The sequence below is a fragment of the Melospiza georgiana genome, chromosome 1 (assembly GCF_028018845.1).
Source record: "Melospiza georgiana isolate bMelGeo1 chromosome 1, bMelGeo1.pri, whole genome shotgun sequence".
Classification (NCBI taxonomy): domain Eukaryota; kingdom Metazoa; phylum Chordata; class Aves; order Passeriformes; family Passerellidae; genus Melospiza; species Melospiza georgiana.
This window is the reverse complement of record NC_080430.1, coordinates 153,450,065-153,463,074: the sequence shown is the minus strand read 5'-3', so window position 1 is coordinate 153,463,074 and position 13,010 is coordinate 153,450,065. Positions and strand designations below refer to the sequence as shown.

Genomic DNA, 13,010 nt, shown 5'->3' with positions numbered 1-13,010 from the left:
GTTGGCCATGCTGGTGTTCCCTTGGGAATCCAAGTGACTGTCCTGACTCCTCTTTGCTGTTTTCCAAATGGGTTGTGGATTATGGTGTGGGATTTCTGCTCATCCTTGGACAACTGTGACCACAGGAAAGGGGGGAATTCTGCCCCAGTCAGGTGAGACCCCAACTGCAGGGCTGCCTCCAGCTCAGGATCCAGCAGAAGAAGGAAGATGTGGAGCTGCGGGAGTGAGTCCAAATGAGGCCATGGAGATGCTCCAAAGGCTGGAGCCCCTCTGCTCTGCAGCCAGGCTGGGAAGGCTGGGAATGTCCAGCCTGGAAGAGGAAAGGCTCTGAGGAGATCTTAGAACCATTTCTAAGGGGCTAAAGGGGCCCCAGGAGAGCTGGAGAGGGACTTTGGACAAGGATCTGGAGTGCCAGGACACAGGGAATGGCTTCCCACTGCTGGAGGACAGGGTTAAATGGGATATTGGGAAGAATAAATAAAGATAAATGGGAAGAAATTCTTCCCTGGGAGGATGGTGAGGCCCTGGCACAGGCTGTCCAGAGGAGTTGTGGGTGCCTCAGAGGGCTCTTCTCCTTTTCTCCATCCTGGTAGCTCTTGTTTGCAGAGGTAGAACCCATCAGGAGAAGCCGTAGGTGCTCAGATCCCACCAGCATGGTCTCCAGCCTGTCCAAGAATCCAAACACAACATTGGATGAAATCCTAGGATCATTTAGGCTGGAAATGACTTCTAAGATCATTGAGCCCAGTTTTGAACCCAGCACTGTCAAGTCCCACTAAACCCCATCTGGCCTTTTCCCCATCCTTTCCCAAGGAGAAACCACCAAAGAGCAAAAACCAGGGAAAAAAGCCAAAAGTGAGAGTTTTAAGGAAAGCAGGACATCAGAAGCAGCAGTGGGAAGATCTAATAAATTAGTCTGGGCCTAATTACTTTTTGTGGCAGTGCGTGGAGGGGGACTTGATGCAGGATAAACATTCCCTCAGAAGGAAAACACAGGCATCCTGCCACCTCCCTCCAGTGCAGCGCCAACCACGCAGCCAGGGTCCCGACAATTATTTTTAAAATATTCCAATTTAAATGAAAATATAAAAGAGATATTTAGAATATTTATTCTATTAGGAAAAGTGCTTACGGCGTCACTTTTGGAATGTCGGGAAAGCATTCTCCTCCAGATGATGGATAGCAGCCTGTAATTATATATGGGGAGAAATTGCTGAGCGGGCCATATTTAACTGGGGAGGAGAAATTCCAGCTTGGGCCATTAAGGGTTAATTTTATTCTCTAAATAATATAAAAAGTGCTGAGTCCGTGCCTTTGCTCCAAGTAGAAAGTCCTCAAATGGACCCCGGAGAGTTTATAATATTCTACTGAATCAAGGAAAAATGTTAACCTTGCTTCATAAAACGATGGCTTGTTAAAGATGCGCAGTCCCTTTTCTTGTGAATTATTTAGGATGGGAGTAAATCTTCCCTCGTTCTGCCTTTCCCTGTCCGAGCAATGTTGGTTTGAAGCACAAAGAGCATGGAACGCGAAGGTGTGTGACTCCAGTGGAGCATCCTGGGTGGATAAACTCCAACTAAGCTGGTCCATAATTAGGAATTTAGGTTGTTTTATGCTGATTTTTGGAACACTGGGCTCTTCTCCCAGTTGCATTTTCCTCTTTGTGCCCTCCCAGACAAACACAATTCCTGATTTTTAGCAGACCTCCATCAATAATGTCCATTATTATCCATAATTTATGATGTGTCGCTGGCAGTGTTGTCTCTTAAGGACTTCCTAGGATGTGTTGCAGGATTCTCAAGATAAGTTGATCCACCTCTGACCCATTCCATGAACTGTAATTCCAGCTGCTCTTCATACAAATGACGCCAGGACTGACCCGCTCTGGCTTCACCAGCAATTTAGAATTAAGTGAGAAAGCTTTAATTTTGCATTCCCAAGTCCTTTTTTCAGGAATGTGGACTGTAGAGGGTCTAAATGCACCCTTGGGGAATGGGACAGCTCCTGTACAAGACCATGATCACATCCTCCTTAAAGGGAATGTTACCCCCAACATTAATTAATTAGTCTAAAGTTGGACCTGATGATTTTGGAGAGCTTTTCTAACCTAAGTGATTCCAGGATTCTCTTTCCAGAAGGGAGATGGTGGCAGAGCTAGGACCTTGGTTTCCAGCATTCCTACAGGTTCCTTGGTCGTGGGCTGGAAAGTTCCTTCACCATTTGTGCTTCCTAAAGGGATTGTCCCTAAACACAACATTATGTGTGTCCCTTAAGGCCATGGAGTGATTCCCACCTTGGAGATCTCTGTCCCAGTTTTCCTGGAGCTCCCTGCCCTTGCCTGGCACCCTGACCTGGTCATGCTGGGAGGCCCCTCTGGGCTTGGCCACCTGCACTGGAGGAAGCCCCAAGAGGGAAGTGGGAAGAGAGGGAGAAATAGGGCCTCTTGCATGTTCTTCCCAGGGTTTTTTGGAGATGTTTTCATGAGCTGCTCTACGGTCAGAGCTCCTCTGTGGTTCCACATCCCTCCTCCCACGTGGGGCCTTGTGCAGGGGCTTGGAGGAGGAATTCTCTAGGAGAGGATGGCATGAGGCTGGTGCTTGGAGGAGGAATTCTCTAGGAGAGGATGGCATGAGGCTGGTGCTTGGAGGAGGAATTCTCTAGGAGAGGATGGCATGAGGCTGGTGCTTGGAGGAGGAATTCTCTAGGAGAGGATGGCATGAGGCTGGTGCTTGGAGGAGGAATTCTCTAGGAGAGGATGGGATGAGTCTGGTGGGTGTGAGGGATGAGGCAGCACCAGTGAGTGAAGTGTCTGTGGTGATGTGACCCCAGAGCGAGAGACAAACAAGAGGAGACATTGGATGGAGATGCTGTGCATGGCTCATCCCTGGAAGTGTCCAAGGCCAGGTTGGACAGGGCTTGGAGCAACCAGGGGTAGGGAAAAGTGCCTATGTGAGGGGGTTGGAGCAGGATGGGCTTTAAGGACCTTTCCAACCCAAACCAGATTTGGTGGCAAACCATGGGCTGGGGTCTCTGTGAGGCTGAGAGCCTTGAGCTGGGAGCTCATCCATAGATGATCCCAAGGAGCAGGTACCTTGGGGTTTGCTTTCCAGGCACAAAAGATGAAGGAAGAAAGATTTAGATGGGATATTTAGATGGGAAGAATTCTTTCCTGTGAGGGTGGTGAGGCCCTGGCAGAGTTTGTCCAGAGAAGCTGTGGCTGCCCCATCCCTGAAAGTGTCAAAGGCCATATTGGACAGGGCTTGGAGCAACCTGGAATACTGGAAGGTGTCCCTGCCCCACAGCAGGGGTTTGAAATGAAGTCATTAAGGTCCCTTCCAACTCAAACCACTCAATGATTCCATTGCTGCATCTGGAAAATTGTTTTGTATTAAATAATCTTCTCCCCTCCGTGCCCATTAGTGCCAGAGCTGCATTAAATCCTTCTCTCCGGATTGTTTCCATTGCCTGCCTTGGAGCCTGTGGGTAAATTGTTCCCTCATGGGAGCTGTTAAACAGTGAGACACAGTGAGATTAAACAAAGAAGCTTCCCTGGAAAGGCACGGGGAGATGGGCTGGAATAAATCATGGATAAGAGGAGAATCTGTTCCCATCCCTCTGGAATCCCAACTGGCACATCCAGCCCTTGTGATGGTGAGGCTTGACATGGGGACCTGCCATGGCATGTGCTGGAACTGCTCATCCCAGCTCATCTTATTCCTGAAATCCATCTTTTTATTGGACCAACAGCTTTCACCGAAGCTCTAATTTCTGCCTTATCTGTGTAAAAAATATGGGACAGGGGCAGCACTGCCTGAGGAAGTGCTGCTTCCTTGGGAAGAATAATTTTCCTCCCCCAGGTGGAGCTTGGTGTTTTTTTGCAGTGGCAGCTGCTGGATTTTGCTGTAGAAAATCAAAATGTGGGGATTTTTTCTCAGCTGAAGCCTCGTTCTTGTGTGGTTTTTTGTGTGTTTGGTTGGTTATTTTTTCCTTTTCTGGTGGAAGTTCAACAATTTCCCACCAGAAACGTAATGTTTTGTGTGTCTGATACATTCAGTTTAACACATTTCTCTAGAGAAAGCCACATGAGCTGTGTTACAACAGTAAATATTAAATGTCTGTTGCGTTTTCTCTAAATTATCCAGTAATGGAGAGCAGCAGCCTGGGATCCTTGTTTTCCTTAATCTTTTGTCATGGAAAGGTGAAGTTCAACACTGTTCATGCTTTCTGATCTCAGCTGACTTTTCTGGTTCAACCAGCATTTTTCTTTCCTCACAGCCATCAGATCTTGGTGTTTCTGGGTCTTTTTTTCCCCCTCCTTTGATCCCGGATTGAATCCCAACCAACTTGGCTTCTCCTTGAGGAACTCTTGAGCAAAAGGTTGTCCAGCCCAGGCACAGGCTGACCTGGCAAGTTGTGGAATACTCATTCCTGGAGGGATTTAACAGCCCTGTGGAAGTGGCACTTGTGGACATGACTTAGTGGTGGCCTTGGCAGTGCTGGGGGAATGGGATTTTTCAACCTAGACAATTCCCTGATTCTGTAATAATTTGGAAATAGCTGATGGAGAGCTTTGCCTTTGATAGCTCTTTTATAGTCCACTGCAGCTGTATGAAAATCAACGACAAAAGCAACTTAATTTTGTTTATCCTTAATTTTGGCTCCGGCTGACAGATGTTTTCTGGGAGCTTGATTTGGGGTTTTTTTCCCCCATAATGTGTAGCAGAAATCTTCAGTCGCCGAACTGATGAGCAAGTGGAATTTTTATTTTAAATAAAGTATATGTAGGATTGGTAATGAGGCTGTTTTTAAGGTCATCAGTAGTGTCCAGGATGGATTTGAGCTGGCTGAAATTTCTCCGGGTTCATCCCACTGGTTTGTTTGGAATGTTGAATCCTTGTCCACATCCTCTGGGCAACGAATGCTGCTGATAATAAATGATAAATCCCAGTTGTGGCAATGGGATCTTCCCTTTGGAAGCACTTTGTAGCCTTCAGAAGAGGTTTAAAACTGATCAGGATTCTTCCATGGTCAATCCTATCTTCGTATCTCTGTGGAAATCTTGTGGATTTCCAGTTGTATCTCTTGGTTTGTAATGGGATAATGAGGGTTCTTATTGCTCCTTTAATTTAACTGTAGCATCTCCAATGGAATTCTGATCTTTACATTAAAGATGGGGCTTATCAGGATGCACTGGAACTGTTTAATAGCCTGGGATTGTTGATAACAGCACCAAGATAAATCCCAGGCTGAGATTTCCTCTTTCTTACACTTTAATATCTTTGTAGAAGGAGGTGGGGCACAAAATGTGAAAATTGGGAAGTTTGGGAGAAGAGCAGCCACAGAATCACAGCTCTCAAGTGGGAGTGTAGTGATGAGGCAGAGACTTCCTGATTTCAACCTGAACTTCTGTAGAGCTGAACACAAAACCCGGCAGATTGGGGTTTTGCTTCTTGTCTGGAATCTCCCTTTGATCTCATCTGTTCTCTGTCAGAAAATCCCCACATGCTGTGAGCAGTGGGTGATTCCCAGGATCACAGAATGGCTCAGGTTGGAAGGGACCACAATGGGGCATCTGGTCCATGCTCCCTGTTCCAGCAGGGCCATCCCAGAGCACATGGATTGTGTCCAGAGGGTTCTGGAATATCTCCAGTGAGGGAGACTCCACACCCTCTCTGATCTCTGTTCAGGGCTTGGTCACTGCACAGGGAGGAAGTTCTGCATCATGTCCAGGTGGAATTTCCTGGGATCAGTTCCTGCCTTTTCCTCTGGTGCCATTGCTGGGTCCCCCAGAGCAGAGCCTGGTCCATGCCCTGAGCCCTCCCCGCAGACAGGGACACACAGAGATGAGGTCCCCTCTCAGCTGTGTCGCCTTTCAAGGCAGAACAGCCCCAGATCTCTCAGCCTTTCCTTGGCAGAGATGCTCCAGTCCCTTCATCATCCTCGTTGTCCTCCTCTGGACCTGCTGCAGGAGTTCTATGTCTCCAGTACTGGACAGAGCACTCCAGATGTGCTCCATCTGTGCTGAGGAGAGGGGCAGCATCGCTTTCCTCAACTTGCTCTTCCTAAGGCAGCCCAGGATCCCATTGGTGGTACCCTGAGCCACCTGGAACCAGGCATGTGGTGGAGCCCCATGATTCCTGATGGAAATGACACCGTTAGGAATGTCCAGTGGCTGTCTGCCTCTCTCCACACCCAGCAGTGAAGATTTTGGGTTGGGAATTACCATTGATGGATAGACCATGTGAAAGGGGCTCTGTTGTGGCTTCCAAGTGAGATGGATGGGATTGTGGAGGTCCCTGATGGAAATGGGATTCCTCAAAGCAGTGCAGGGGATGGTTGAATTCCATAGGCATTGCCACTAAAGGATGAATGCCACGTTCAGAATTCACCTTCTGGATGTGAATTGAGTCAATGACTCAATTTCCAGTGGAAACCAGTGACAGGTGGTGGCCCTCAAAGGTCCGTATTGGGACTAATGCTAATTAATGCCTTCATTAATGACATAATGGGATTGAGTGCCCCCTTGGCAAGTTTTCAGATGACACCGAGTGGGTGTTGCTGTTGTTCCACAGAATCCTAGGACTGCAGACTGATTTGGGTTGGAAGACACATTAAAGACCATCCAATTCCTACCCCCTGCCATGAGCAGGGATTCCCTCCCAGCTGCTTTGCTGCCTCTTAAATATGATTTTCCCAATGATTTTCAAAACACCATCTTGGTCTTCTCCAGCTTGAGAGGTATTTTAGCTGAAATGTTGTTTTATTTCCTGGACATTCCAAAGAAGAGGGTTTATGGATTTGCAGTGGATCCTGGAGAGCTTTTAGATCCCAAATTCCTCTGATCATTTGGAGATGACCGTCAGGAGTCATCCCTTCACTACAGGCATTTTGCTGAGCAAACTATTTTGAGGGCAGAAACTTGTTTTGGAGCAAATTCCTTCGGATAACCACATTGGTTAAATTTCTCCATCATTATTCCAGTCTGGATGATGTTCGGATGTATTGTCCTCCAGGTTTTAAGGACAGGGAGCTGGGATTTTTTTTTAAAGGCTGTTTCCATCTGCACCCAATTATAAAAAAGCAATCGGAAAAAAGCCATTTACTGGCTGTCACTTCGGAGCGGCGTCAAAACAGCTCCAGCACCTCCAGCCATCACTTCCCAACAGCCACTTAGAAGGACATTAAAACAGCCTGACATCCATCCAGTCCATTAATCCCACTGCTTGGCCATGGGGATACCTGGAATAGCTTCGGCAAGAGCTGCATGGATGCTCAAGAGGGCTTTAAAAAGTGGGAAACACTGGAGTTGAGGCAGTTGAGTTTTGGGGGATTTCAATGCTCCCCTTCTCCTGAAGGTCTGGTTGGTGGGATTTGTGTCTGTCATGATGGACAGAGGGGTGGACATAGATCCCAAGGAGATGGGAAAAGTGCTTCAGCACTTTGCCATCTCAGAATCACTGAATATTCTGGGTTGGAAGGGATCCACAAGGATCATCGAAGTCCAGCCCTTGTCACCTGCTGTCTCACAGCACTGGGAAAGGAGCAGGGGGTGAGGTTAAGCCTGGAGATACTTGAGAAGTTCAACCTGGCCAAACTGCTGCCCATGAGCCAGGAATGTGAGGCTGGGTGGGATCTCTCCTCCCCACCCCATACGGTCAGTGGGTTGGTTGTTGGTTGGCCCAGTGACCCAGCTTCACCTTCCTCCCACCCTCCATCCCCTCCTGCCAAGCTTATTCATGGAAAATGTTCATTAACATCATTCCCAAGACTGGGCCAGGACTTTCCACCAGTTGTTGCCTCCTCCTTTGCCAGCTTCATGCTAAAGAAGGCTTGGCCCTGCAAACCTCCTCATCCCTGTCTCACTCCTGGAGCACGTTGGGCCCCGTTGGACCATTTAAGGCCTTGTGGATCCTTGACAGCACCTGGAATTTCACCCAAAGCTGCCCTGGCAGCCAAGGAGGAGTCCTGGATATGAGATCTGCCAGCTGGGCACCATCCCAACCCTGGGCACCGTTGCTGGACAGGCTGTGGTGGGAACCCCACAGCAGGGAGACTGGGACTGGGACATGCCCATGGGGATGTTGGCAAGGAGCCGGAGTGGGGTGAGATTCCTCCCTGCGGCTTTTTAGGGATTCTCTGGGGTTTTCTCATCTCTCTGGTGGAAGGGACCGGAGTTTTTTCCCCTTTTTATGGCCCAACCTGTGGCCTGGCGGGGGTCCCGTGGGGGGTATAATTAGCCACCCCAACAGGTGTCAGGGATCAGATGACCCCCAGCACCACCCCACAGCCCCGCTCGGCTTCACCCCAGCTGACGCGTGGCCGGCAGCAAAATTCCCTGTGGAAACCCAGCCCCGGCACGTCGGATCTGGCAGGAGCAGGAGAGCTACTGTAAATAAACAGAAGGGGCTTTTCCAGCCTCCAGAGGCAATTCCAGCCTCACCATCCCAGCTGTGGGACAGCGAGGATGGATGGGGCGTTTCGGAAGAAGGGCCGGAGCGCTGGGAACGGTGTGGAAAAGCCATTAGAAACCCGAGCTGGGGACGCGGCCCCGGGATTAGTCGCACACGGTTTGTTTTCTTTATTAAGTATCTTTTTACCATGGAGCCAATAAACATGGGCTGCTCCAAGGATTCACTTGGAGGCTGGGGCTGGGTGGAGCACTGAGGAGATGGCACATCCTGATCCCGGCGCCCAGTCGGGATCATGGCACTGTCCCACCCCGTAATTGGTGCCCTGCTGGGAAGGAACAGCCACACTTGTTGGCCTTTTCCCAAAATAGCATAATTCCTCGATGTAGCAGTGATGCATCCATGTGGCTTTTTGAGGTCAGGACGATTTTTCCCTGCTCTTCTCCTTTCCAAGTCGATTTTGTGCTGGAAACCCCTTTACAGAAGAGGATTTCACATCCTTTTCAGGGATCATGCAGGGCAGAGACAGAATTTGGACTTGATGGTCCCTGGGAGTCCCTTTCAACTCAGATTATTCAGTGATTCCAGGAACTTTGGATGGTCAGACCAGGACCTGGCACCAAGGCCCATCTCCACAGTCTTGTGCTCCACTGGGATTGTCCCTTCCAGGTGGGCTTGGAAGGTCTGCCCATGCATTCATTCCAGTCTTCAGTCCCTAATGGGCTGTTCCTTAATTTTTTTCTCTTCCCTAATTTTGTCCCATTTATTTTAAAAGAAGTTATCAGGTTGAGGGATTTGCTTTTCTGCTTGCTAATATTTTGGGAGAAATTCCTGTGTTTGAATTCCTGTCTGGTTGCCGCCTTTTCCAAGCTTTTCTCTTCGGTCCAGCATGTATCCTGTCTGCAGGTAAATGAGAAAATGAAGAAAATATCTTGTGGAATGAGAAAATGAAGAAAATATCTTGTAGAGCCAGACAGGGAGAGTTGGGAATGTCCAGCCTAGAGACAAGAAGATTCCAGGGGGATCTTAGAGGCTCTCCCAGTGTCTAAAGGGGCTCCAAGAGAGCTAGAAAGGTACTTAGGACAAGGGATGGAGTACCAGGAAAAAGAGGAGTGGTTTCTCACTGCAGGGCAGGGTTAGATGGACTATTGGGAAGAAATCCTTCCCTGTGAGGGTGATGAGGCCCTGGCACAGGTTTCCCAGAGAAGCTATGGTTGTCCCATCCCTGGAAGTGTCTAAGGCCAGGTTGGACAGGGCTGGGAGCAACCTGGGATATTGGAAGGTGTTCCTGCTCTTGGCAGGGGGTTGGAACTGGATGATTTCTAAGCATTCCATGATTCCATGTTCCTAAAAAACACAGGATTTGGGAGTAATGGCAAAGCCAGGCACTGTTCAGATCTTACTCTACTTCCAAGTTTCCTGTTGGTTGTAGAGTTACTTCCCATTCCAGACTCTTGAAATAGGAGGTGCAAAATCATAGCAATGGGAGTTTTAAATGTGGGGTTTTTTATGGAAAAGCAGCACTATCACCGAGCTGTCCCCCCCATTGAGCCCATATCTGTGTGTCCATGTGGATCCCAGCCCTCCTGCTGCTCAGCACCATCCCCAACCTCCAGCACACCAGCTCCTTGCTCCACCGCCGACTTCAGCGCTCAGCCCCAGGCAATGGAGCTGCCAAATCCTTCTGCTTTTCCAGGAGAGAGCTCGGCAGGGATCCTGCTTAAGCCCAAAGGTCAGCACGGGGAGATGCTCCTGCGTCTCCAAAGTAAAGTTGCATTAAAAGGGCAGGAACTGACCTCCATCCCCCATTGTTGGCAGGATGGATTTTTATAAACAGGGCAGAATGGTGGTGCTGAAACCCTCCCTGTGTTTATTTCCCCATGGATTTTTCTTGTTTTCCCCAAAATTTGAGTGTCTGTAGCATGGAGGAATGGGATGCTTGGGCATCCAAGTGTGGAAGGACCCACATTACTCCAGGAGGTCAACAAAGGAATGAATGTTGGAGTTGGGAATTTTTGGTTGTGCCACATGTGTTGGGTTGTCTCTCCATGGATGTCACAATGTGATGCAAAAGGCAAACTGGTTGCGATGGAGCATCCTGGGGGGAGTGAGTCCACATGGGACTAAGAAGAGTCCAGGACTTGCTCCCACCTTTCATCCCTTGGGATATGCTGGGATGAGCTCTCTGGATTGCTGGGAACAGAGATTATAGAGAAGCTGTTCTTTTTCCTTCATTCCCAGGAACCATGATAGAAGTCCCAGCTGAAGGCATCTCCTCTTCCCTGCCTGCCTCTCTTCCTGCCTTTCCCACTGCCAAAAAGTGCCATTTCCCAGCAGAAAACCTTGTGGGGAAGCTCTGGGACACTGATGACACCTCATTCTCACCAGAAACACTGGTGGCTGCTGAGAGTTGCCAAAATCCAGAGCTGGGAGTGCAGGAGCATTTTTATTGACGAACATCTCAATGCTGTTGTTTTAACAGCTCCATTCCATGGGCACACTGAGCTTCCTGGGGTGGGAGAGCATCAACCAAGCCTTGGGAAGAGCATATTGAGCTTCAGCCCTCTTCCATCTTCCTCAGAAGGCTGGTCCGGGCAGCAATCCCAAAATAACTCCTAAAAGGATTTTGTTCTGGCTGTTCCCTGCACTTTCCCAAGTTCCAAGCGTGTCTGGGACAACAAAACCGTGTGTCATCTCCAAAACCAGCTTCTCCAGCCCAGATAATCTCCTTGGGACTTCTCCAGGGGTAAATCACTGCTTTGGTGATTTTAATCCATAAAATCAAGCACTTGGAAAACTGTGAGCAGATGTGGAATGTACCAGACTAGAATATTATTTTTAGTAGTATTTTTTCTTGGAATATTGTTTTGATAGGGAGAAGGAAACGCGAACCCATCCCTCTCTCCCTTTAGCAAGGTATTGGTGCCACCTGAAGGAGCTCAGCTGTGGATTCCTGTGCTCCCACAGGGTTTTCCCTGCCTTTTCCAACTCTGCTTCCTCTTTCCTTGGCAGTGCAAGAAGAAGCACACGCTGGTTTGTCCCGACTTTGCCAAGAAGGGGGTCTGCCCTAAGGGTGCCCGGTGCAAACTCCTGCACCCTCAGAAGAGACGTCACCCACAGCAGGTTGGAGGTGATGGAGACCACAACAACCCCCCTTCCAAGTGGAGACGGATCCAGGAGGCATCAGGCAGGTAGGAAGGAACTCATTTTGCTTCATTTAACAGTTTTCTTACCAACCTGCTCCAGATTTTTCCTCTTCCAGGCGTGTTATGTCTGTATCCTGGTTTATTTTAAGATGTGTTGGTGTGGGTCACTGGGGTGTTTCCTGATGGAGCCACGTCTGGGATGGGCAGTGTCCATGCTTGAGGAAGAGGTGATGGAGAGAAAAGAGTGGATTCACCCTTAGGAATGTGCCATCCAGGGCTTTAGCACCTCCAGGAACCTTAGAGGCTTTTGTAGATCTTCCTCTTGGAGATGGAGGAGTCCTCATGGAGATTCCACTGCTGAAAGTGGGTCCAGGTTATCCATAGTTATGTGGGAAACAGGAAAACATCATCCCTCTTCCTTACATCCATATTGGAGAGCAGAGCTGAGCTGTCTCCATGGCATGGAGGGGCTGGAGAATCAGAAATGAGGATGGACATGGAGATAAGAGGTTTTGGAAAAGTTTAATGCTGGACTGAGTCCTTGGTTAATCCTTGGAAGCTCTCTGAGCTCTCCCTGATGTTTTTGGGTGCCAGGATGGAGCCACAGGCTGATGATGGATGTGCCCATCCTCATCCTCACAGGATTTTCCTGAGCTTGGCACACCCTCTGCCCTCACTCTCAAGTCCTGCATGCAGGACAACAACATCCCAATGGAATTTAAACTAAAGCCAAATGGAAATTTGGCTTTAAAAAGCCAAAATCTCCAAGTCCTGCTCAGTGGGAGGAGGTAGGATGGATTTGGGTGCGTGGCTTCTCCATGGCTTTTTGCAGCGGGAGGTGGGAGTGAAGGTGGGATGGAAAGGGAGGGACCTGGGAGCTTTGCCAGGCTGGCCCATGCTTCTGGAATCCTCCATGGTCTGGGCCTGGGCCTCATCCTGGCCCTGCCTTGTAAGGTAGCAGAGGGGGACGAGCAGCTCTGTGGGTTCTCCGAACTTATCCCTGGTGACAGAAGAGCCTTGGAATGACACCCAGCTCACGTTCCCGGTGTGAACGAGGTGTAAAATAGCTCCTTGCTCTTTTTAGGGAAGGAGGAATGAGTGCAGGCCTGCCTGGTTGGGAGGCTCCTGGCGTCCTCCGCTGGGAAGGGAGCATGCCCCAGCTTGGAAGCTGCTCCAGGGGTTTTTTTTTTCCTTTATTGGCACCGTCATGGGAGATGTCAAAGGAGCTGGAGTGTCAAGTTAGCTTGGAAGAGAGTGGCAGGGCTGGGAATGAGCCAAGCCCAGCACGACACCTCCAAGCCATCCCAGCTCCCCACGCCTTCCATCTCCCCTTCCCTCTGCTCAGTCACAAACAGGAGCCCAGCACCTGAACAAGAATCTGAGGAGCTGGGAACCTTGTAGGGAAGTGCAGGACAGGGAATCCAGGTGGGGAGGGAGAAACTCCAGCTGAATCTGT

At 49.2% G+C, this 13,010-nt stretch overlaps 1 protein-coding gene across 1 annotated transcript in view; it reads left to right on the top strand.

Annotated features, from left to right (window-relative positions):
- The window catches only part of ZC3H3 (zinc finger CCCH-type containing 3), a 129,247-nt gene that overhangs the window by 106,447 nt on the left and 9,790 nt on the right, over nt 1–13,010 (top strand). Inside the window, exon 10 of the mRNA XM_058034184.1 lies at nt 11,421–11,599. Coding sequence (XP_057890167.1) covers nt 11,421–11,599 — 179 coding nt within the window. The remainder of the gene's footprint in view (nt 1–11,420; nt 11,600–13,010) is intronic.